The 25,099-nt window shown below is 40.2% G+C and overlaps 1 protein-coding gene across 1 annotated transcript in view; it reads right to left on the bottom strand.

Annotated features, from left to right (window-relative positions):
• Positions 1–25,099, bottom strand: part of LOC147698095 (acetylserotonin O-methyltransferase-like) — a 371,292-nt gene that overhangs the window by 304,964 nt on the left and 41,229 nt on the right. Inside the window, exon 2 of the mRNA XM_086934771.1 lies at positions 1,574–1,748. Within this exon, the coding sequence (XP_086790897.1) occupies positions 1,574–1,748 (175 nt within the window). The remainder of the gene's footprint in view (positions 1–1,573; positions 1,749–25,099) is intronic.

Genomic DNA, 25,099 nt, shown 5'->3' with positions numbered 1-25,099 from the left:
ACTGAGGGCCTGATTACGATCTTGGCAGATGGGATACTCCATCACAAACATGACGGCTATCCCATCCGCCGTATTACAATTCGATGATATCCTATGGAACTTTTAATATTGAGGACGGGATGTCCGTCATGTTTGTGATGGAGATTACCATCAGCCAAGATCGTAATCAGGCCCTAAGTCATTAACGGCCACATGCATCATTGTTGCCGTTTGCAATTTCTTTAATTGCGAAAATTAAGGAATCGCAATTAAGAAATCGTAAAAGGCTATGCATTAAGAAATCGCAATTTTTTTTGCAATTTCTTAAATTTCCTTAATTGCGATTGACAATTTGCGAATCACAATTAAGGAATCCCTTCCCATTGATTCCTATGGGCCTAGAGACCCCATAGGAATCAATGAGAAGTCATTCTCAATTTGCGATTAGCAATTTGCGGATCGCAAATTGAGAATGCAATTTCAAGAGTGCAGGTGGGGTCCAAAGGACCCCCCCCTGCACCCCTGAAATATAAATTTAAGAGCATTTTTCACACACACGTGCCCCAAGGGCATGTGTGTGTGTAAAATGAAACTTTCTAAAATGCACTTTTGTGCATTTTTGTAACTTCTCGCAAATTACCATGAAGGTCAACTTCATGGTAATTTACCTCTCCCTATTTGCGAATTCGCAAATTGAAAATGTTCATGCATTGCATTTAAGAAATCTAAAATTGCGATTTCTTAAATGCAATCGCAATGTTAGAAATCACAACATGATTGCGATTCCTAAAATTGCGAAAAACATGATGCATCCCAAATTTTGTCAATTGCATTCGCAAACGGACGAAAATTGCGATTCGCACCTTTTGCGAATGCAATTGACAATGATGCATGTGGGCCTTAGAGATTAAAGTGTTTTTTTTTACTCTAATTCTGTTAAATCTGCTAAACTCATGATCCATGGATGGGAAGTGTAGTCCCTTACCGCTAGATCAACAAGAGAACCAGAGCTGTTTTTACTAAGGGTTTTGGGGTACACAAAATATTGGAGTTCAGTTGTTTATTGGAGTTCACATTAATGTGTCTGTAGTGGTGTTGCTTCTTCGGCATATGTGCATGTATATGTGGTCTATGTCAATGTGTGCACACATATTGTTTGCCTCTTTGAGAATGCACCATACAAAAAACAAATCTTTTGGGTTTGTCAAGGCTTATTTACCAAAAGTGATCTATTATCTTCCAGATGCAAAAAAATGATGTAGGGCGCCTGTTAGGCTATATTATGAAACACCTACTAAAGTTTTCTCTGGGTTTGTATTATCACTATGTGTTTTTTTTGCCCTAGTTTCAAAACAGAAAGAGGATTCAGCAAAACATTCAACTGAACCATGCATTTTGGGCCTAACACTTTCTCATGTGTATTATTTATTGACAGCAATGGTCAAATGAATAGGAAAAGCAAGTCTTTTTGGCATTTTACATGATTACATTTACTAAAAAAAATTAAATGCATTTTTTAACATTACAATTTAAATATGAATACTGAAATCTTATTTACACTGCTTTATGAATGGCTGTAACACTATGACATTACCTTCTGTATTATTCATCTCGATTTCCAGGAGCTTTAAACCCACACATGCACATAGTAATCTTTCCATTCCATCAGCACTGCAATGCAAATGCTCGGCAATGGTGGCAGAAGTCAGTGGGGCACCAAACTCCTGCAGCAGGTCAAAGACTCCAAGTTCACATGTAGCAAACATTGCCTGAGAAACAAAATAACATTCAATAGTATCTTTAAATTACAGAAGCGTTTTAAATCAGTTTAATGCATTTACAATTGATTGAAAACTTCACTTGCTATGCGTATGTATGTTGCATAATAATTAGAAGGACCTTATTGAATTATTTATTGTGTATCTCTTTTGGAAATTCACTTTCAGGCGATAGGAATAATGGCTCCTTCCTTTAATGATTTTGGGGCTGATTATTAGTTTGGCAGTCCTTCTGACTGCCAAACTAACGGCGGGAACACTGGCAGTCTGACTGCTGCATTACGAGTGCAGTTGTCCGACCACCACAAAAGCGCAGCAACTTCCATGGATCCATGATCCCTCTGCAGTCGCATGGCGGTCTGGCCCAGCAATTTGCTGGTGGTGCCACTGCAGCACATCCAAGCATATTATGAGTTTCCTTACAGCAACAGTTTTTGTGGCAGTGAGCCTGCCATTAAAACTGTGGTGCTGAGGAAACAAAGGTGGGCCTACAGTGCCCCCTTTTGCCTCTGGTCCAGGGGATGCATGCAGGGGGCACATGGTGTGCCCACTGTCAGCATTCTCCTCCAGTTCCTGCAAGGCATAGACTTTATAGTCCATGTTGTGCAGGAACGTGCTTTTGCACTACTATTGTGGTGCCTTTCTATCAGGTACTGCCATGGGACCAGCAAAGCACTGCCCGCCAAACCACAAATTAACTCTTAATCTGGCGGGCAGTGGCTAGATGAGTTTGGCGGTGTGGGAGCAGGGCCATGGCATGGCGTTCTGCTCCCACACCACCAAACTTTAATCCGGCCCTTAGAACTGTGATTTTTTACTACATTGATTGTTAATAGACTGAATTGTCAACTTTCCAATGGATCAGCAAATCAAAATGTATCATTTGTTGTGACTCTGTCCAGCTGTACTATGAGTCTGAAGCTTTTACTACTAAAAAGAAGGGAGTTAGAGGGAGGAAAAGGCTAAGGCTCACACTCCAAACACTAAATTCAACATAAGGTCTCTGTTACCAGATACCTGAGAGCCTAGCCGGTCACTATAAATCCATTCACAACACTCAATGGGGTTGGTCTGGATGGTATAGTAGATAGAAAAGGAGAAATTGCTCTTTTTCTAGATGTCCCCTCACTCACCAGGGTTGCCCCGTGGTGACATGCTTCATCATTGGGGCCATCCCAGTCCTCTACGGGTTGGGGCGTGCTGCGACTTGCGAATTACGTAGGAGCACTTATAATTGACTATGTGTGGTGCGGGTGTGATAGTGGAGTGGACTAAGTGATGTGTTTAAAAATACCTGCCCAGTAGGTTTTCAATAGACTTTATTCTTGCCTCTAGGTGGTAGTATTAAAAATGGGGTGGAAAAATAGGGTCCCTAAACGTAATGTGTTAAGGTGTACCTATCAACTCCTGTCAAAATGTTTCGTGCATACCCCAAGTACTTCTTCGGGACTACACAGGGACCAGCCCTGTGTTCGCCACTCCTTAGCTCTGCAATGAGTTATTTTTAAATAAATAAATGCTGCAATCTATAATTAGTGCATGCAAAAATACCTACGTATTTATTCCAAACACGTGGTTCATGTAGTGGGACCTAACTGTGCCCAATGGACTCGGAGGGGTTCAGTATCCCAGCAAATTTGCTCACAGAATACCTCCCTCTTGCAGACACCTACTAGCGTCCCTCCGGTCCGAAGCTTTTACTTCAGCATTTTTCTTTATTTCTTCCCCTTCATTGATTTACTTGACTTGAATATCATTTTACTATGTTGTGGTATATCTAGAACACCAATCTTCACATTTTCTTTTAGAGCAATTTTAACTAGGTAGCAAACATGGTATTGGTTAATTTTCCTACCTTGAAGAACCTACCTAAATTATGAAAGCACTACTAAAAAAAATATGAACCCATTGGGCTTCATTTGATAAACAGGATGCATTAGCATTAGGTTATAAAATTATCATGAGAAACTGGGCGAATTGTAATGTGCATGATGAGTGCATACACACCTTGTACCTACATCATTCTTGGCATGCAGGTTCCTCATTAGATAAACACAATCCATTTCCCTAATGCCTCAGTGTTGTCCCTACTATTTTACAGCCCTCTGGAAAGTCTCTTTTGCAAAAGTCTTATGCACCAAGGAAACTGTAAAATATAGATATAATAATTAACAATAATGTGTACAAAGTGTAATAAATGAAATATCTTGCTCCTCATCCTCTTCTACTCCAGACACGCTTAACAGATGAACATGTGGAAAAACGTATTCACAACAAACTCATCAACTAATTCATAAACATATGAGAAAAACTAACTTTTCAATAATTTTTGTGCATCTTCATTCAAATGTAAATTACATCTTATGTTGGTCTTTACATCTTATATATGAAAAGCCAAGTGCAAACACATAAAACGGTGCACAGACAAAATATCGACTCCAAAATATCGAATGGACAAAATATCGAGTTAAAAATATCGACAACAATAAAATATCGATAACAAAAATATCGTTGGTCAAAATATCGAATAAAATAATGATAAAAAAATATCGAGTACAAAAATATCGACAAAAAAAATTGACAAGACAAAATATTGATAAATAGTCAAAGTAAAAAATATAGATAATATGTAGAAAAAAGGTTAAAAAAAAAATTATTAATAGTAATATAAATTGTAGTTAATGTTTAGGAGCGGGATGTTGGGTTAATAGGGGATAAGGGTGGAGAGTAATTTAATAATAATTAATTAATTAATATATGTTTGTAAATATTTTTAATTAATAATTAATTGGTAATTAATTATTATTAATTAGTTAATTAATTAATATAATTTTGTACATATTTGTAATTAGTAATTAATTGGTAATTAAATAATATTAATTAGTTAATAACATTAATTAGAGTAATTTATTTATATATATAATTTTTAGTTATTGTTAATTAATTAATTGGGAAAAAATAATATTAATTATTACATTAAATTAATTACAGCTAATGTGCTAATATATTTACTTTATTGTTATTGTTAATTAATAATTAATTGGTAATTAAATTATATTAATTAATTTTGGGTAAATGAGTATTTTTAGGGTTCAGGGTCAGTTTTGGTTTTTTGGGTAAAGGGGTATTTTTAGGGTTCTGGGTCAGTTTTCAGTTTTTGGGTAAAGGGGTATTTTTAGGGTTAAGGGTCAGTTTTCAGTTCATGGGTAAAGGGGTATTCTTTGGGTTCAGGGTCAGTTTTCCCTACTGTTGCACCCACTGGAGTGGGAATAATAATTTTAACCCCTACGCTATCCAACGCTTTCCCTACGCTTGCACTCTTTGGAGTGGGAATAGTATTTTTTACACTTCTGTTATCGTACGGTAATATAATAGTATCTTATTTAATTATAGTATGTTACTATATATATATGTTTTAACAAATAAGATTGTAATTTTTTTTTATTATTTTCATTTATTATTTAATTATTATAAGATAATTTAAGTATTTTTAAGTATATTTTAGTAATTAAATTTGAATCTTAATTTAATTTAACACTGTTTTTAATAAAGTCGATATTTTTTACAACTATATTATTGCAAACGATATTTTGTACTCGATATTTTTGTACTTACCTGTTTGTAGATACAAACTCGATATTTTGACTGTCGATATTTTGTCCACGATATTTTTGCAAGTCGATATTTTGTCCCTCGATATTATTTCAGTGATCCACATAAAACAACAGTTTCCCACCAATGGAGAGACAAGGCAGAGGTGCACACTATTACAGCTGTTATTCTTGCTGGCTTTACAACACCTGGCAGTTATAATCGATAGTCCCCCAACATCACTAATAGTCCTATGCCAGCAGGCCCCTCAAAACTACTTCTGTAATGGGGCAAAACTCTACTAATGCTTTCTGACTTTAATGCCACAATCCCAGCACTTGTAATCATTATAGAGGAATTCTCAGTATTGTCAGGGTACAAAGTTTAGTGGGACAAAAGCTAGCTGATGTCTACGTTCTTGGGAAACAATGAAGGCAGCTATTCAGGGTTTTCACTTCCAATTGCATCCTGGCAAATTAAAGTACCTGGGAATATACATCACAAATAGATAGGAAAACATGGCCCACGTTTTGTGCAGACTACCAGAAGTGTTCTTTGTTGAATATATCTTTGTACAGTGGGGTTGCAAGATGGTGATCTCTCCCAGATATATATATATATTCACTGAAAAAACCATAGGTTTCACGCATGTTATAGTTAGGAATTAGCGTTTAAAAAACCTTGGAAATTCACTAAAATGCTTGTTTGACAGAATACGAATTGACACTGTTAGCCCCACACATTACCTTAAAGAGGTGTGCGACTCTGAACCTAGCTACTTTGTTACCATATCCAGTGACTCAGACTCAGTCACAGGAATCTCACGATTGTATATTCCTTACTGAGGAACAGACAAAGGGTCGCATTGATTTGCAAGATACGCCCCATTCAGATGTAGATGGGGAACTGTGGGTTGATGGGTCCTGTATGAAGTGACCAGATGGCACGACTTCAGCTGCATATGCAATTACGACACTAAAAACAGTAGTGGAGACAGCTCATATACTGCAGAAGTCAGCTCAAGCAGCTGAGCTAATAGCTTTGACAGGAGCGTGAGAACTTAGCACTGACGTGCGTGTGAACATCTATACAGACAGCCGCTATGCTGTTGGAGTGGCCCATGATTTTGGCCTACTTTGGAAGGAAAGAGGCTTTCTTATGTCCCACAGTATGCAGATAATGCACGGAGAACTAGTGCATAATCTTTTGACTGCACTGACATATCCAAAGAAAATAGCTATTGTTAAGGGTAGCGCACACAAGAAAGTGACTGATAAGACAGGACAAGGCAATACCTTTGCAGATCGCGTAGCTTGTGAGACTGCAATGCAACGAAGTACTACACCTATGTACATAGTGAAGTCACCAGCTGAACGTTGATGCTAGACAAGAAGTATTAGATATACAGAAATCTGCCTCTGTGGATGAGCTTGAGCAATGGTCTAAAGAGGGAATGTTGGACGATGAGGGCTGTTGGCGAAACAAAGAGATGGATAAATGGAAACTGCCTATAGCTTATTTACAGCCTTTGGTTCAAATGGCACATGGGCTGGCACATGTTGGAGCTCTAGCGATAACGAAATTTCTTACGCAGGTTTGGGAGCATCCAGAAATTGCCAGCACAGCTAAGAGAGTAGTACAGTCCTGTTTGATCTGTCGGCAGTACAATCCTGGAAAAGGGACACAGACTCATACGGGAGAGTTTGCTACACCAACTGCACCTTTTGAAGTTTTGCAAATGGATTATATCCAACTTGAACGCTGTAACAGCTTAAAGTATGTACTAGTGGGGGTATGTGCCTTCAGTAAATGGATAGCGGCATACCCTACAAAGGATAATACGGCTTTCACCACTGCAAAGGTACTTTTAATTGAGTTTTTCCCTAGATATGGTGTTTGCAAACTTTTGTGGAGTGACAACGGACTTTATTTTATTGGGCACGTTGTTGAGTATGTCCTGGAAGGATTAGGGATCAAACAGAAATTCCATGCAGTTTTCCACCCACAATCAACAGGATTAGTGGAGAAGTATAACGCTACTTTGAAGTTGAAATTAGCAAAAATGCTGGCTTCCACATCTTTGAAATGGCCTGATGCACTACCCTTGGCATTGTTGTCCATAAGATCGGAGCCACATTTTTGATCTGGGCCTACACCATATGAAGTGGTATTTGTGAGACCAATGAACATTTGAGGAGTTCCTAAACCACGCCCCATACATGATGTACCTTGTGTTCTGATTAATTATTATTTAGCACAGTTAACTGACAGTTTGATCTCTATCCATCAACAGGTTCGAGAAGCTCTTCTTGACAGGTCTACAGGTGAGGCCCACGAACTCCGGCCCGGTGACCATGTGAGGGAAAAAAATATTTGAGAGGGCAAACAGCTTGGAGCCGATGTGGCGAGGCCCGGAGCAGGTGCTCCTAGCAACGAGGACAGAGGTTCGAGTGACGAACAGGAAGAACTGGGTCCATAGCACTCACTGCAAACAAGTGTCGCCTACCTTGGTGGAACCTGCTGTGCTGACTGACCATCGAGAGATTCTAGAAATGGAGAAAGGCCACGCTATCTCACCTGATGAATCTGAGGAAGTCTTCCCAGACCACACGATTGCTGGAGTATCCGATAACAACTGAGACCAAGGAAAGAATCTGCAGTGTTGAAAAAGACTGGTTGAGCTACCGTCCTGGGTTGGTGAAACGGAGTGCCGATGTGGCAAGGGGGGGATCAGTCCTGCGTTGTGACACCCGTCTTGACCCTCGGTGAAGAAATCAACGGCTGCCCAGGGCAAAGAGCTCCAACCATTGTTTCAACGACGAAGTGATCATGTCTGCAGAGATATCAACTGTTGATAAGATCTGTAATAAGAAGACCCTTTTTGCTGTAGGATTTGTTGGTGCTATGGTGTCTATAGCAGTAATAACCTGTTTTGTTGAGACAGTGGCTCCTGCTCGACAGCTCTTGATCGCCACTGTTCCAGTATCAGTTGAGCATCATTACTTTACACTTCCCTACCATGAGCAGAAGCATCAACAATCCTACCTGAACAACACCTTCATTCAGATGCGGCATCCCACTCACAATGCCACAAATACTACCGACTGTTGGGTGTGTGGGATGATACCTGCTCACCAGAAGAAAGGAGGAACACCTTTTATTCTTCTTCCTTTCTCGTACAATGGTTCTTGCCAAGCCTGGTTTGTGCTTTTGTTTGCTTCTGAGAAGGCTAACTGCTCAAGGATGACAGTTGGACGGATTAATTATCACCCCAATAAAGTGTGTTATCCCGATAAAAATGGTTACCCTCAAGCCAAAGGGACTAAATGGGAATGGGAGGAGTATCAACCGACAATATTTCTGCACCATATGTTGTCATAAATACGAGAACTATTAAGAACAATGGACCTTTGTGATTTCTGTTACCGGAGCTAAAGCAGACTTGTGTATAAGTAGTATTGGGAGAATTCCAGTGGGGAGAAGTGAGTGAACTGTAGTTTTGACTATTGAAGGTGCCAATAACATCCTCACATAATACCTACTTTGTCTACGGTAACAAGGGATATTACCAACTACCTGTTGGATGGTCAGTAGTATGTTATGTGTCCTTTCTGTTGCCGACAAAAATATATTGGGAGACACCCTTTTTGAAGTAAAAGGGGATGGGTTTGTGGTCAAGAAATATCAGAAAATCCCTTTTCCTGGTTTTGAATAACAGATAAGACTATCTAAATAGTCCCTCTGTTAAGCCGTATTCTATGGTAACCTGTGAGTATAGTCAATTCTTGGAGTCCCACACCACAAAATAACAAATTCACAAGTCTGTCATCAGTTTAAACAATTCAGTTTCAACCCTTGGATATTCTTAATTACAAACAATTTGAGATATGTATCAATAGTGGGCAAAAATTAGGTTAAAAAGGTTTTGCATTTTATATTCAGAATTTTATTATAAAAAAAGATCTGATCTGTTTGTTCATCAGTGTTCCATAAAAACAATTTTTGACATACAGTTTATTAAAACATGACATTACATTTGTTATTAAAAAATCATTTGAAAAGCAAGAAACTGTTGACGTGGCGTTTCGGTGAAAACGTTTGTCACCTTCTTCAGGACAATGCTTTCTTATATTAAAAACAATCTATTTAAAAAAATATATAAAAGAATTTTTATTACAAAACATTCCTCTATTTTGCAAAACCTATGTACATTTTTGTTGTTAACCATATTACGACCATGCGGTCCTATATTTGTGCATTCCTATTCAGTATTGCCATTCACTTAGACTAGAGTATACATATTGTTTTAGAGACATGTTTATTCTTTATTCAGTTCTAAGACACATTACTAATACATCATATTTTCAAAGTGCAAAGCTAGCAGGCAAGGTGATACACAGCTACATGGGGGTTGAATCATTACATCCTCTACTATTTGTTATTTTGTGGACTCCTAATTTTTGACACATTCAGTTAAGGAGCAAAAAACTGTATGATTTTTTCCAAAGGATACTCACTCTTAGGTAAATTTCGTGTTGCAGCTCGAGTAAATTGACTTAAATTTGTAGTACTTGAGACCTGTTTTGGTTCCAGTTGTTCAGTTATACTGTAACGTAAAAGGATTTTATTAAATTATCAACTCCTATGTTTGCTTGAGCAGTCATTGCGATGTGCAATTGGCGATCTTCTATTGACTTTCTATTTACCTCTAGGGCCGGATCTTTTTATGTGTCCATTGCTCCTAGCTTCTTCTACTCCTTTTTGTCAGTTGGTATTGATTGTTACACCCAACTGTAGGAACAAAATTTACATGCTGTATACTACTCCATTCTTGCTTTTTATTGAAATGTATTTATTATTAAATGCACAAAATTCCAACCTAAATTAGGATATAATGGGGCGATACTTTTCACTCATCATTGTGGTATCCTCTTGTTCTAAAAACTTCCCCCGTCCAACCGATCTAATCTCTTCCCATCTGGTTCTAGGGAGACTTAAAAAGTAAAAGATTATTATTTCTACCTCTAATTGTGAGTGATATTAATTTTATTAAAAATACAAATCTTACCTCAAGTTCCAATTTATTTATGGAACTTGGATTCTTGACAGGAAGGTCGTAGTCCCAGTTTGTTTACTGTGGAGACACAACTTTCCATTTTCAGTTTAAATTCGCTAGTTCTATTTTGCTCCCATCTAGTGGAGCCATAATATAATTTTCTATGTATTACCTTAGAGCTTTATGTTTGGACTGATGTAGACCCTCTTGTTTGTAGTTTGTCTGCACCATAGGCTCCCTGGATTCTGAACTTTCAGGAAATTCTATACAAGGAGAGAAAGGTTTTTTGTACATTTTAGTCTAGCAAAAAATAAGGATTCTAATTTCAATTGGTCCTCTAGTAACTATACTTGCTGCTGGAGTGGGCTGCACTTACTTGTGATCTTCTGGGTTCCCCATTACCACTGTCCTGTGTCATTCGGTAGCTGCGACTGAGACTGATGCTCAGTTCACTCTTCTCTTTATACTCCTGGTAATTGATCAATTAAGTCTTAATTGTTGTTAATTGAGAACTAATATTAGCGTGGTCCTACGTTCATGCGTAACCACGTCGGCCAACTTAGAATGTGTTTCTCTTTCTTTCACTCGCTTATTTATGATCCCTATTTCGGTCCTTGCATTCTGTTTTAGCATTTTTGTATTCTCATTGGTTCACTATAAGAGACCAACCATTGTTAGATGTTTTAAGATGTGCGTAAGAACAAATTTCGCAATTGCGATGTAGGCTCACCGCTAGATGCCCACTTACCCCTTTTACATCAAACATTTATTTTTGATCATATTTTCTTACTATGAGGGGCGTAGGATAGCCATTTCCCCCGGTTATTATTGTGATGAAAATACCTTGCTTTGTTTCCAAAGTTGCGCTTATTATTGCGGCCATTTTACATTGCGTGCATATTTGTGGATGCAGCTCGGCGGGTCCGGCCGCATCTTAGAGTGTCTTTTGGTGTGCATAAAGTCAACCACTCTTATAGTATTTATTGTATAGCTTTAGCAAACTATATGCTAGTTTTAGTGCGATTTTGTTTATGACTGAAACGGTTCTGCTCTCGTTACGAGTACTTGCAAATGTTAATAATTGTGCCTACTGAACCGCATAGCCATTTCCCCCAGTTATTATTATGTTGAAAATACCTCACTTTGTTTCCAAAGTCACGCTTATTATTACTGCCATTTTACATTGGGCTCATGTTTGTGGATTCAGCTCGGCTCGCCCGTCCGCCATCTTAGAGTGTCTTTTGATGTGCATAAAGTCAACCACTCTTATAATATTTACTGTATAGCTTTAGTAAACTATATGCTCATTTAAAAAACAAAAAAACAAAAAAAATTGTTTATGACAGAAACGGTTCTGTTCTTGTTACAAGTACTTACAAGTACATAAAAATGTTAAACGCATATAGAAACGCGGCCGTCTTTGCTTGGGCTTGTGTCGGCGAATTCTTCTCGACAGCCCCGGCCGTCATTTTAGAGTTTCATTTTGATGAACATATGGTCAGCTACTATTATAATATTTGTTGTTGAGCACCAAGTAAACTCTATGTTTATTGTAACGGATTTATATTTGTGAAATGGACGGTTCTGCTCCTGTTATGATTAATTACAAATTGTTAAACAATAACCGGGAGAAACGGCTATGCGGTTCTGTAGGCACAATTATTAACATTTGCAAGTACTTGTAACAAGAGCAGAACCATTTCTGTCATAAACAAAATCGCTTTAAAATGAGCATATATCACGAGCCCAAGCAAAAAATGGCCGCGTTTCTATATGCGTTTAACATTTTTAAGTACTTGTAAGTACTTGTAACAAGAACAGAACCGTTTCTGTCATAAATTATTATTATTTTTTTTAAATGAGCATTTAGTTTACTAAGGCTATACAGTAAATATTATAAGAGTGGTTGACTTTATGCACATTAAAAGACACTCTAAGATGGCGGACGGGCGAGCCGAGCTGAATCCACAAACACGCGCCCAATGTAAAATGGCAGTAATAATAGGCGCGACTTTGGAAACAAAAGCGAGGTATTTTCCTCATAATAATAACTGGGGGAAATGGCTATGCGGTTCTGTAGGCACAATTATTAACATTTGCAAGTACTCGTTACAAGAGCAGAACCGTTTCTGTCATAAACAAAATCGCTTTAAAACGAGCATACAGTTTACTAAAGCTATACAATAAATACTATAAGAGTGGTTGACTTTATGCACACCAAAAGACACTCTAAGATGGTGGCCGGACGCGCCGAGCTGCATCCACAAATACGCGCGCAATGTAAAATGGCAGCAATAATAAGTGCAACTTTGGAAACAAAGCGAGGTATTTTCATCACAATAATAACCAGGGGAAATGGCTATCCTATGCCCCTCAGAGTAAGAAAATATGATAAAAAAACAATGACTAAAGGAAGTCTGGTGCTGTGGTTGCTGCCACGAAGTTGGGGTCACTGCAGTTCAGGACTCAGGACACAGTTACATATGTCGGATTGGTTTGTGTTAAATAGGGTTAGTGACACCAGAAGCATTGAGAATGTATGAGCCTGTGATGGTGCATGGTGTGGACGGCCTCACTGGGAGTAATTTGTGTAGCCTACTGGACCGCGTCATGTGGAATTAGGACTCTATCTGATTTGTAAGCTCTGCTGACCATAGTGTAGGCCAGAGGTAGCGATGAGGAAGGGCCCTCAGCCATGTGCATACGTTGGTGGCTGGATCAGCCTGCATAGTGCAGGTTTAGTGGCACCGCTTGTCGGCAGACTTCAATCTGTAAATACTCCTCACTAATCGAAGGGAGTGAGGTGCTGTGGTTGCTGCCAAGAAGTTGGGGTCGCTGCAATTCAGGACTCAGGACACAGTTATACATGTGGGATCGGCTGTGTTAAAGAGGGTTAGTTGGACTACGTGTCGCCAGTCTTGTATATCGAAATATGCCTCACAGATCGAAGGGAGTGAGGTGTTGTGGTCGCTGCGATGAAGTTGGGGTCGCTGCAATTAAGGACTCAGGGCACAGTTGCACATGTGGGATCGGCTTGTGTTACAGAGGGTTAGTGGAACTACGTGTCTCCGGCCTTGCATATTGAAATATGCCTCACCAATAAAAGGGAGTGTGGTGCTGTGGTCACTGCCTAGGACTGGGGGTCAGTGCGATTCAGGACTCAGGACACGGTTACACATGTTGGATTGGCTTGTGTTGAACAAAGTTAGTGACACCATGTATCGCCGCTGTTGCATATGGAAATATGCTTCACTGATCAAAGGAAGTCTGGTGCTGTGGTCACTGCCACGGACTTGGGGTCACTGCCATTGAGGACTCAGTATACAGTTACACATGTGGGATAGGCTTCTGTTGAACAGAGTTAGTGGCAGCATGTGTCGCCAGCCTTCCATATGGCAATATGCCTCACTGATTGAAGGGAGTTTGGTGCTGTAGTTGTCTCACGGATTTGGGGGTCACTGCTATTCAGGATTCTGGACACAGTTACACATGTGGGATAGGCTTCTGTTGAACAGAGTTAGTGGCAGCACGTGTCGCATAGCTCCATTTAAATCAGTAATTTTGGGGATATCGTTATAAAATGTTTTCTCCCTTAATCTTTTCGCCAACATTCTGCCTGTTTTTACTCTAAGTTCATAAGCGTCTTCCTTATGCTGTACGTATTTTTCCACTATTTGGTCAGCGATGTTAGCATACGCACTGTCTCTTTTAATGATAAGATCTCTTTGGGCTGCCACCGAATCTACACCCAAGCTAATCATTTCTGCTAGTTTTCGCTCCGCCATTATAACCCGGACGAAATCCTTTTTATATATAGCCCAATTCTTTTGACGTTTACAGTTTGAAAAACTGAGAGTTTCTTCTCCAACGAATGATTTAAAAGTATCCCAAACTACTTCCTGCGGAGCTGTGCCTTTATTAAATTAAAAAAATTCCTGAATTATCTTGGTCATGAATTGACAGTATTCCTCATCCAGTAATAATTTTCTATCAAAAGACCACAATTGACTACCTACTTTTGCCTCAGGGACTAGAGCAAGTTCTAGTATTCCCGGGTTATGATCAGAAACCAGTTTAGGCTGGATCGGAATGTTGCCATTTACTAACAGTGTAGATGCTACAAGAAAATAATCTAAACGAACAAATTTAGAATGAGGGGCAGAAAAAAAAGTGAAACCTGGATCGTCGGGATGCTATAAATTCCAACCATCATAAAGGCTGTGTTCTAAAATCAAACCCCGTAATGCTGTAAATACCTGTTTTTTTCTACCTGTATATACAGTACTTAATCTAATATTCACTTGAGCATCAATATGTACGTTAAAATCACCACACTTAAACACCGGTTGTGTCCACTGAGCTATTTCCATGTTCAGGTAATTCAGAAGTTCGGCATCATCCAAATTAGGACAATACACATTACAGAGTGTAAATCTGAATTGATTAATCTTAAGTTCACAGATTGCCCATCGGCCCCATTTATCTGCAGTAGATTTTGTATAAACGCCGAGCCCTCGTTTTAAAAGTATTGCCACCCCTCTCTTAACCCCAGTTTGTTTAGAGCACACTACTAGCTCCAGACCTACATTTTTCAAGTATCCCCTGTTAGCCCATGCAACATGTGTTTCCTTTAAACATAATACATCAATATGTAATAGCTGCACAATTTTAGCCAAAACCTGCCTCTTCTTAGGATCATTGAGGCCACATACAATCAAAGTACAGATCTTTAATTTTGTATCCATTTTCGAAGGCTACCAATACAAACTGCACCATCGCTACATAGTGAGCTACATAATCTTTTACACATCTTTTATACATCCTGTCGTCATTTAACATCTTATGAATACAAAGAACAACCTTAAAATATGTCTGATCCGCTGCTGGTTTTTCACCCCCGCCACCTACACCCCAAACCCACCACCTTATCCCCACACCCCTCCCCCTGACTCCTCCCACCCAATCCACCATATGAGGCCCAGGGACAAACAGTCCCTGCAAATTATAGAATGCTGTACCCCCCCCCCCTTCCCCCAGGCCCATAGAAGAGAATATATATATTAGAAAGTATAGCAAAAAAGAAAGAAAGAAACCCACCCTAAGCCATTAATGGCGAAAACGCTACAGATCCTAGCTTAACCTTATTAGCCATACCCCTGACTACAAAGCATCCAAATATTCTTTAGCCTTGATTTCTGAAAGGAAACATCTTGTTTGCCCTTTTATCATAACTTTGAGCTTTGCCCGGTTCTGCTAATACACTGTAGCCCCTTTTATTTTAAATCAGGTATCAATTGGCGTAAGTGCCCACGTTTAGACACTGTCGCCTGACAGATATCTGGCCAAACAAAGAAACTGCAATCCTTAGCAAACGCTTTTTTGTCTGGCCTGGCTAACGCATATATATCTTCACTGGCTAGAAAATTGTTAAAGAACACTAAGATTTCTCTGGGGCATTCTTCTTCTCCTTGACGAGGTTTCCTATCAATAAACGGGAACCGGTGTGCTCTTTGAATTTCCCTTGACCAGTCCCATAGTGTCAATTCTGGAAAAGCTTCAGACAGTAGTACAGCTACGAATTTCCGCATATCAGAGCCCTCCTTCTTCTCAGAAATACCTAGAAAGCGCAAGTTGTTCCTGCGAGCTTCATTTTCCAGCTCTGATAATTTATAACTGAGATCATCACGGTGAGCTTTGATAGACTATAACTCTAGTTTTTGAGCAACAGCATCATCTTCTAATACAGATATTCTGGCCTCTGCTTCAGTGACTCTGTTGGCTGTATCAGAGCAGATTTGTATCGCCCGTCGGACAGCATTCTTTACTTTGTAGCATGTTGCCTGCGTTCGTGAATTCTCAGCTTTACTTTCTGCTCTATGGCTCATCATTGTGTTGTAAATTGTGGCCAGAGTAATCTCCTGAGAAACATTTGTTTCCTTTCCATTCTTCTCACCTTCGGGCAAATCTGCTTCTGCTCCTGACACTCCCTTCGCACTCTCGGAAGAGAGCTCTTAATTTTTAGATTTAGTGCGGTGCGACCCCCTTTTCTTCCGTCTTTTGACAGTGGAAATACTGAGATTTGGCGAGGCTAAATTTAGCCTTAGCTCCTCCACCGAGCTACTACCCTCGTTATAGTCCACCCAACCCTTACTTAAATTAGTGCTCTCATCTGTCGATAGGTCCGAAAGCGAATAGAAATTGTCACCGGCTTCTTGCGCCCCCATCAGATCTTGTATGGGACCTCCCTCCGTTAAAACAAGAAAATCTATCTCTGATACGAGATTGTCCAAACTGCCAGCCAGCAGATCTTTGGAGCACTGACAGAAACTCAGTTTCCCACAATGCCGCTCTCAGCATTCTAGGCGCTCAAAACATTCAGAGCTGTAATGTGCTGCTTTTCGATTGCATCCAAGTTTATACTAATATTATTAGCAGTCATGTCCTCCGTGACTATACGTTTAGAGGGCAAATGTTCACCGGGTTCACCGGGTGCGCCCACCCTAATAACTTTATCAGAAGCTGCTTCTAGAGAACCCGGATGGGGTCCCATATTTTTAGAGATCTGTCTCTCAAACATCGCAGGCAAGGTATGAGTCCCTTGCTTAACCAAACGTGGAGCAGCTATAATTTTCCCGGAGGATTTACCCCCCTTTCTCGCATTTGAAGAATCATTTTGTGGGCTATTCTCACCTCGATCAGCCAGCCCTCCATCGGCACTCTCCCCGCTTCCGCCGCTACAGGCTGCTCCTTAGTTTTGCCACTGCGTGTGGTGACCTTCAGCAGTGTTTTCGGCAGCATCTTCTTTCATGCCGTGGCACCCCCTCGTCCGCTGACAACTCCGCAGTGGGATCCAAACAGCAGAACGGGGAGCCGCCAGAAAGGGGCTCGGTGACGGGAGAGGAGAAAACCGTCCAGCATCCGCACGATGTAGCGCCGAGTTGCCACGGGTTGACACAGAGGATTCCAACGTACTGCTGCACCGTCACCCCTCTGCCGTCTCTGCCCGGGAGTTAGCCCAGGTGTTCCCAGTGTTCCCAGCTAACAATATCTCCGTAGCGTTTGCAACGTCTTTCAGCAATTACAGCCGGCGGATAATATTTTCAAAAACACAATTCGCTGTTCCAGTCCTCCATGCTTCAAAGCCGTCGTATACCAGCAGTAGGTCAAAATCAGCACGGGTAACAATTCTCTTCATCGAAGCCTGGAGTGAGGGACTAAGCTCCTTAGGCAGCCCACGCCACAGCCGCCATCTTGCCTCGCGAGTCTCACTTTCCTGCGGATTAACTGAAACAGGAAATTTCCTTTCATATATATATATATGTATATATATATATCTTTTTTTAGACCACCCCTCCTTTTCATTTTTCTTTTCCGTAATTTGTCTTTTCACCTCCACCTACCCCACACGATGGGCACTTGCCGTCATCACTCCCTCCCCCTCCTTCCCCTGCCCCACACCCCACTAGGATACCCTGATTGGTATGTGAGTGCACGTTCAATCTTTGGGACATTGGAAATACATTTATTGGACACTTGCAAGTCCTTGTGGCCTAACAGGGATTGTTTTTCTTTCCTTTTCTTTGTTATTGTACATACATTTTGGAAGATCCCTCTTTTATATAGAGGCAATAATCACTTGGGGTTTAAATTTTGGCCACATGGCCACGTTTACATTACAACCAGACAGGCATACCCAGTACAGAAGTATCCTACATTAATTTTGTATTTAGTAACATTGCTATATTTTCCCTTTTCACCCTGTTTATAATGTGCACATTGAAAATGTTTGAACGTTTAAATTTAATTTAATTTGTTGCATTTAAGTTGCTGCCTACACACTGTCAAAAGTACTTAATTAGAAGACAGGAAGCCTGTCTTCTGCCAATCTGACAAAAGTTTTGTTTCTAATTCATGCATTGTGGTATGGTCCATCTTCTATGTTTGGTAAATGCACTGTATAATGGTGAGCATCGTTGGTGAAACGTTGGCTTGCGAAGAAGAGCTTTTGCTCGAAACGGGCAAGCCAGTAAAGTAAATCTGCATTTACAGACACCGTGGAGTGCGAGTCTTCTTTTCGTTAAGGAACAACCTGTGACGAAACAATCTCTCTCTCTATATATATATATATATATATATATATTCACTGAAAAAACCATAGGTTACAGACCATATATAGTTAGGAATTCGCATTTACAAAACCTTATTTTACTCACACAAAACCATTGAAATTCCATATATAGTTAGTTGCACTAACTATATATCGCGCACCCGCAATCCACTGCTGATGATGTCACATATTACATCATTCATGACATGGTCAGTGACATCACTGATGACATCACTGATGACATCTCAAATGACATCACTGATGCCATCTCAAATGACATCACTGATGACATCACTGATGACATCTCATTTGACATTACTGATCACATCACTGATGATATCATTCATGTGATAATACGATGAACCTCTTCAGACTCTAATATAACCTTAGATACAATCAGTGTAAACAGACACTCACAGACTGTCACTCATCCATGGAGTTACTCACACACCTAGTCAGTCATGCAAAGAATCAATCACACCTCCATTTCCTCAACTATACAGTTATACAAACTTTACTTATTCAAACATATACTAACACATATTTACTCTCTTATACAATCCCTGATAGAAGTTCACAATGATCCATACAGCCACTCACACATTCACTGGCTCTTATGCACAGTTATTTATATATGTCAACTCTCACATGTACTGTGTTTTACATATGTACTTACTTTGACATGTAGCACTGAGATATCCATTCACTCACCAATACACTCATGCACACAGTCAACCGCCCATACAGCTGTTTCCACATGCACTTTTGAAACCATACATCTAGTGAATCAACTGCTCACACATCTATGCACAGAGTCATACACCTCCCAGCCACCCACACACACACTCAGTCTCCCATACAAATACTTGGGCAACCAATCAATAACCCATATAGTTACTCATATAGCTACTTATCAACACATGCAACAGTTTACAGAACAACAGACATAATGATGCACAAATTAAGACAGTTTAGTCACTAACCCATGCACTCAGTGAGACACATTTAATCACTCACTCATACAGTCAGTCATGCACCTACTAAATCCTTCATCCAGACACTTATACATCCACTCATTCTTCAATATGTAAGACATATTTTAACTTTACAGAAACATACAGTCACTGGATGTTGTCATCAGTGATGTCATCAGTGATGTCATTTGAGATGTCATCAGTGATGTCATTAGTGATGTCACTGACCATGTCATGAATGATGTAATATGTGACATCATCAGCAGTGGATTGCGGGTGCGCGATATATAGTTAGTGCAACTAACTATATATGGAATTTCAATGGTTTTGTGTGAGTAAAATAAGGTTTTGTAAATGCGAATTCCTAACTATATATGGTCTATAACCTATGGTTTTTTCAGTGAATTTTCAAGGTTTTGTAAATGCTAATTCCTAACTATATATGGTCTATAACCTATGGTTTTTTCAGTGAATTTTCAAGGTTTTGTAAATGCTAATTCCTAACTATATATGGTCTATAACCTATGGTTTTTTCAGTGAATATCTATATATACATACATATATAAACATATATCATCTGTATATCTATATAAATACAAACATAAATGCATGCATACATATACTTATATGCATACAGATGCATGTTATTTACATGAAAGTTGAAAAAACACTAATAAAAGCAAAGCTAAAAAGCCACCTCATTACAAACAGAATGGCTTTAACTTAAACGAGGGCGAGATCTATTGCATTTTCAATGCTTGTTTACTTTGGTTCCATCAAGAAGGCATTCAGATGTGTCACACATTTGCCATAAATTCTGAATGTTAGCACTCTAGTTGCACATTAGATCACTGTAGTAAAGCTACTGCTCACCAGGGACGTCTGCTGCTGGTATTCAAAGTGCATGTTTCAATCTGCATGTCAGAATTTTTTTAATGAAATAGAAGAGGATTTGAGAAGTCACTCAAAATGATCCCTAATTTTTCTTTCTGAAGCACTAATCATACTTTCGATGGCAAAATTAACCCCCTCATGTTGTTCCTTTTTAAATTGAGTGTTTTCAGACTTACCACTTCATTCCAATCAAGATGGCTTCTGGTGTGCCATACTTTGTCATAAGTAAGACTGTTAGCGCTCTAGTTGTTCTTTAGAACACTCTGGGACATTCTGTCATTGGGCTATACTTGGGGTACATCTGGTTTATATTTGGGCTACATTTAGGCTCTTTTGTCTCTGGTGGCCATCTTGGGAGACTGTATGTCAGAATTTTTTAATGAAATTGAAGAGGGTTTGAGAAGTCACTCAAAATGTGCCCTAATTTTTCTTTCTGCAGCACTAATCATAATTCATATGGCAAAATATACCCCCTCATTTTGTTCCTTTTTAAATTAAATGTTTTAAGAGTTACCACTTTATTCCAATCAAGATGGCTTCAGGTGTGCCATACCTTTGTAATAAGTAGGACTGTTAGCGCTCTAGTTGTTCTTTAGAACACTCTGGGACATTCTGTCATTGGGCTATACTTGGGCTACATCTGGGTGATATTTGGGCTACATTTGGGCTCTTTTGTCTCTGGTGGCCATTTTGGGAGACTGCATGTCAGAATATTTTAATGAAATAGAAGAGGATTTGAAAAGTCACTCAAAATGTGCCCTAATTTTTCATTCTGCAGCACTAATAATACCTTCTATTGCTTAATATACCCCCTCATTTTGTTCCTTTTTAAATTAAATGTTTTAAGAGTTACCACTTTATTCCCATCACGATGGCTCCAGGTGTGCTATACCTTTGTAATAAGTAGGACTGTTAGCGCTCTAGTTGTTCTTTAGAACACTCTGGGACATTCTGTCATTGGGCTTTACTTGGGCTACATCTGGGTGATATTTGGGCTACATTTGGGCTCGTTTGTCTCTGGTGGCCATTTTGGGAGACTGCATGTCAGAATGTTTTAATGAAATAGAAAAGGATTTGAGAAGTCACTCAAAATGTGCCCTAATTTTTCATTCTGCAGCACTAATCATACTTTCTATGGCAAAATATACCCCCTCATGTTGTTTCTTTTTAAATTAAATGTTTTAAGAGTTACCACTTTATTCCAATCAAGATGGCTTCAGGTGTGCCATACCTTTGTAATAAGTAGGACTGTTAGCGCTCTAGTTGTTCTTTAGAACACTCTGGGACATTCTGTCATTGGGCTATACTTGGGCTACATCTGGGTGATATTTGGGCTACATTTGGGCTCTTTTGTCTCTGGTGGCCATTTTGGGAGACTGCATGTCAGAATGTTTTAATGAAATAGAAAAGGATTTGAGAAGTCACTCAAAATGTGCCCTAATTTTTCATTCAGCAGCACTAATCATACTTTCTATGGCAAAATATACCCCCTCATGTTGTTTCTTTTTAAATTAAATGTTTTAAGAGTTACCACTTTATTCCAATCAAGATGGCTTCAGGTGTGCCATACCTTTGTAATAAGTAGGACTGTTAGCGCTCTAGTTGTTCTTTAGAACACTCTAGGAGGCTGCAGTAGAACACAAAGGAATCAACTGACAGTCTCTGTCCTTGTTGGATGTACATGTTTTACTGAGAATGTCAGACTTCATTTTCACATGACTGAGAAAGATAATGTGAATTTACAGAAAATATGCTTTCAGTTTAGCTTATAGATCCCCTTCCAAACCACTGTGGGAAAATCATGAGATATTAGTTTTCTTTCAAACAATATTCATGATATCACAGCAGAAGGTTTTTTCACATGGTAAAATCACATTAGAACCCACCACAATTCCTAAAACGAGTATGGTACCATCAACAAATGATTTATAATGTAACTAAAGTCCTAAAACCCTCTATTAACTACAATGCTTTTTAATGAGGTGCTATCATGTATATTGGTCCCAAGATGGCTGCCAACACTTCTTGGATGAAGTGCTGACAGCCAATCAGATCAGATGTGTGGTTAGGCTCCGCCCAGATATATATCTTTTTTTGAACCTAAATTACTCAAAATCCACTGGAGCACATATATTGAGACCTAGCAAAGGCACATCGGGCTAACAGTCCCTACACTTTTGCCAAGTTTCGTGCAAATCCATTCAGCCGTTCGAGCTAAAAGTGAGGCCAACCGCCCTATGGAAATTAACATGGGAAAAACGCGTTTTGGGACCCCCCTTTTTTCTCGGCCCCCCTTGATGAAACCCCCCCAAATTGCCAGGGGCTGCTCGGAAACAAAATGTTCCATTTTCCTGAAAATTTCAGCCAATTCCGTCCACAAACGCCAAAGTTATTAGACATAGAATTTTCAAAAATCCCATAGAGAAAAAATCCTAACTATATATACCTACTGGCGACCGCCAGTAGGTAATATATATATATATATATATATATATACATTATATAAATAATGATTGCTGATAAACAGTTTTATGAAGGTTGCACATAGGCGACAAATTTGAACTTGCCAAATCATAAATACACTGGAATTACACAAATGTTTTGGTATACATTTTTTTAAAAAATTAAAAAGTGATACGATGTTGAGCAGGAGGTACTTGAATATCACTGATGCATTGTATGGCGGTATCGCAGTAAGTGATCCAGTTTATTTATAAACGGATGAAGTGTAAACTGAAAATGCGTGCATTACAAAATTGTAAATGAGCATTAATGAAGTGTATTATCATGATATGGCAATGTGAATAGTCTGCACAAATTAATATGGATAGTGATTTCACATTGGATATGTTTTTGAATTTCGGCATGTTTATTATTGTTGAACTCCGAATCTGTTTTCTATGTCTATGCAGACCTAACCAAAAAACGGTGATGGATTAAACCCAGATCTTCTGACTGGGTGTGAGTGTTTGTTTGATTAAGATGCTCTGTCCATCACCACCCCCTTTTGTACCGCTTTTGGCCGTAATAAGTGTGGCAGGGCATGCTCAGACGTGAGTCCCTTGCTCACTTTGCCACTGGATTCAAGCAAGCCGGGCTGAAGACGGCTGGAATGCCAGAAACCGGTCCTCGGAAGCTTGTTTCCGGTCCAGGGAAGACATGGCTTGGCAGTTCGGGCTGTACTGTTCCCATGAGGCACAGGGTCAGACTGATTTGCATACAGCCATGTCTGAACTGGGGTGGCAGAGTGGGCTAAAGAACGGTGATGGATTAAACCCAGATCCTTTGACTGGGTGTGAGTGTTTGATTGATTCAGATGCTCCGTCCATCACCACCCCCTTTTGTACCGCTTTCGGCCGCCATAAGTGTGGCAGGGTATGCTCAGACGTGAGTCCCTTGCTCACTTTGCCACTGGATTCAAGCAAGCCGGGCTGAAGACGGCTGGAATGCCAGAAACCGGTCCTCGGAAGCTTGTTTCCGGTCCAGGGAAGACATGGCTTGGCAGTTCGGGCTGTACTGTTCCCATGAGGCACAGGGTCAGACTGATTTGCATACAGCCATGTCTGAACTGGGGTGGCAGAGTGGGCTAAAGAACGGTGATGGATTAAACCCAGATCTTTTGACTGGGTGTGAGTGTTTGATTGATTCAGATGCTCCGTCCATCACCACCCCCTTTTGTACCGCTTTCGGCAGCCATAAGTGTGGCAGGGTATGCTCAGACGTGAGTCCCTTGCTCACTTTGCCACTGGATTCAAGCAAGCCGGGCTGAAGACGGCTGGAATGCCAGAAACCGGTCCTCGGAAGCTTGTTTCCGGTCCAGGGAAGACATGGCTTGGCAGTTCGGGCTGTACTGTTCCCATGAGGCACAGGGTCAGACTGATTTGCATACAGCCATGTCTGAACTGGGGTGGCAGAGTGGGCTAAAGAACGGTGATGGATTAAACCCAGATCTTTTGACTGGGTGTGGGTGTTTGATTCAGATGCTCCGTCCATCACCACCCCCTTTTGTACCGCTTTCGGCCGCCATAAGTGTGGCAGGGTATGCTCAGACGTGAGTCCCTTGCTCACTTTGCCACTGGATTCAAGCAAGCCGGGCTGAAGACGGCTGGAATGCCAGAAACCAGTCCTCGGAAGCTTGTTTCCGGTCCAGGTAAGACATGGCTTGGCAGTTCGGGCTGTAATGTTCCCATGAGGCACAGGGTCAGACTGATTTGCATACAGCCATGTCTGAACTGAGGTGGCAGAGTGGGCTAAAGAACGGTGATGGATTAAACCCAGATCTTTTGACTGGGTGTGAGTGTTTGATTGATGCAGATGCTCCGTCCATCACCACCCCCTTTTGTACCGCTTTCGGCCGCCATAAGTGTGGCAGGGTATGGTCAGACGTGAGTCCCTTGCTCACTTTGCCACTGGATTCAAGCAAGCCGGGCTGAAGACAGCTGGAATGCCAGAAACCGGTCCTAGGAAGCTTGTTTCCAGTCCAGGGAAGATATGGCTTGGCAGTTCGGGCTGTACTGTTCCCATGAGGCACAGGGTCAGACTGATTTGCATACAGCCATGTCTGAACTGGGGTGGCAGAGTGGGCTAAAGAACGGTGATGGATTAAACCCAGATCTTTTGACTGGGTGTGAGTGTTTGATTGATTCAGATGCTCCGTCCATCACCACCCCCTTTTGTACCGCTTTTGGCCGCCATAAGTGTGGCAGGGTATGCTCAGACG

This window comes from Lissotriton vulgaris, chromosome 8, assembly GCF_964263255.1.
Source record: "Lissotriton vulgaris chromosome 8, aLisVul1.2, whole genome shotgun sequence".
In the NCBI taxonomy this organism is placed as follows: domain Eukaryota; kingdom Metazoa; phylum Chordata; class Amphibia; order Caudata; family Salamandridae; genus Lissotriton; species Lissotriton vulgaris.
Note: the sequence above shows the minus strand (reverse complement) of the source record. Positions and strands in the feature narration are given on the sequence as shown.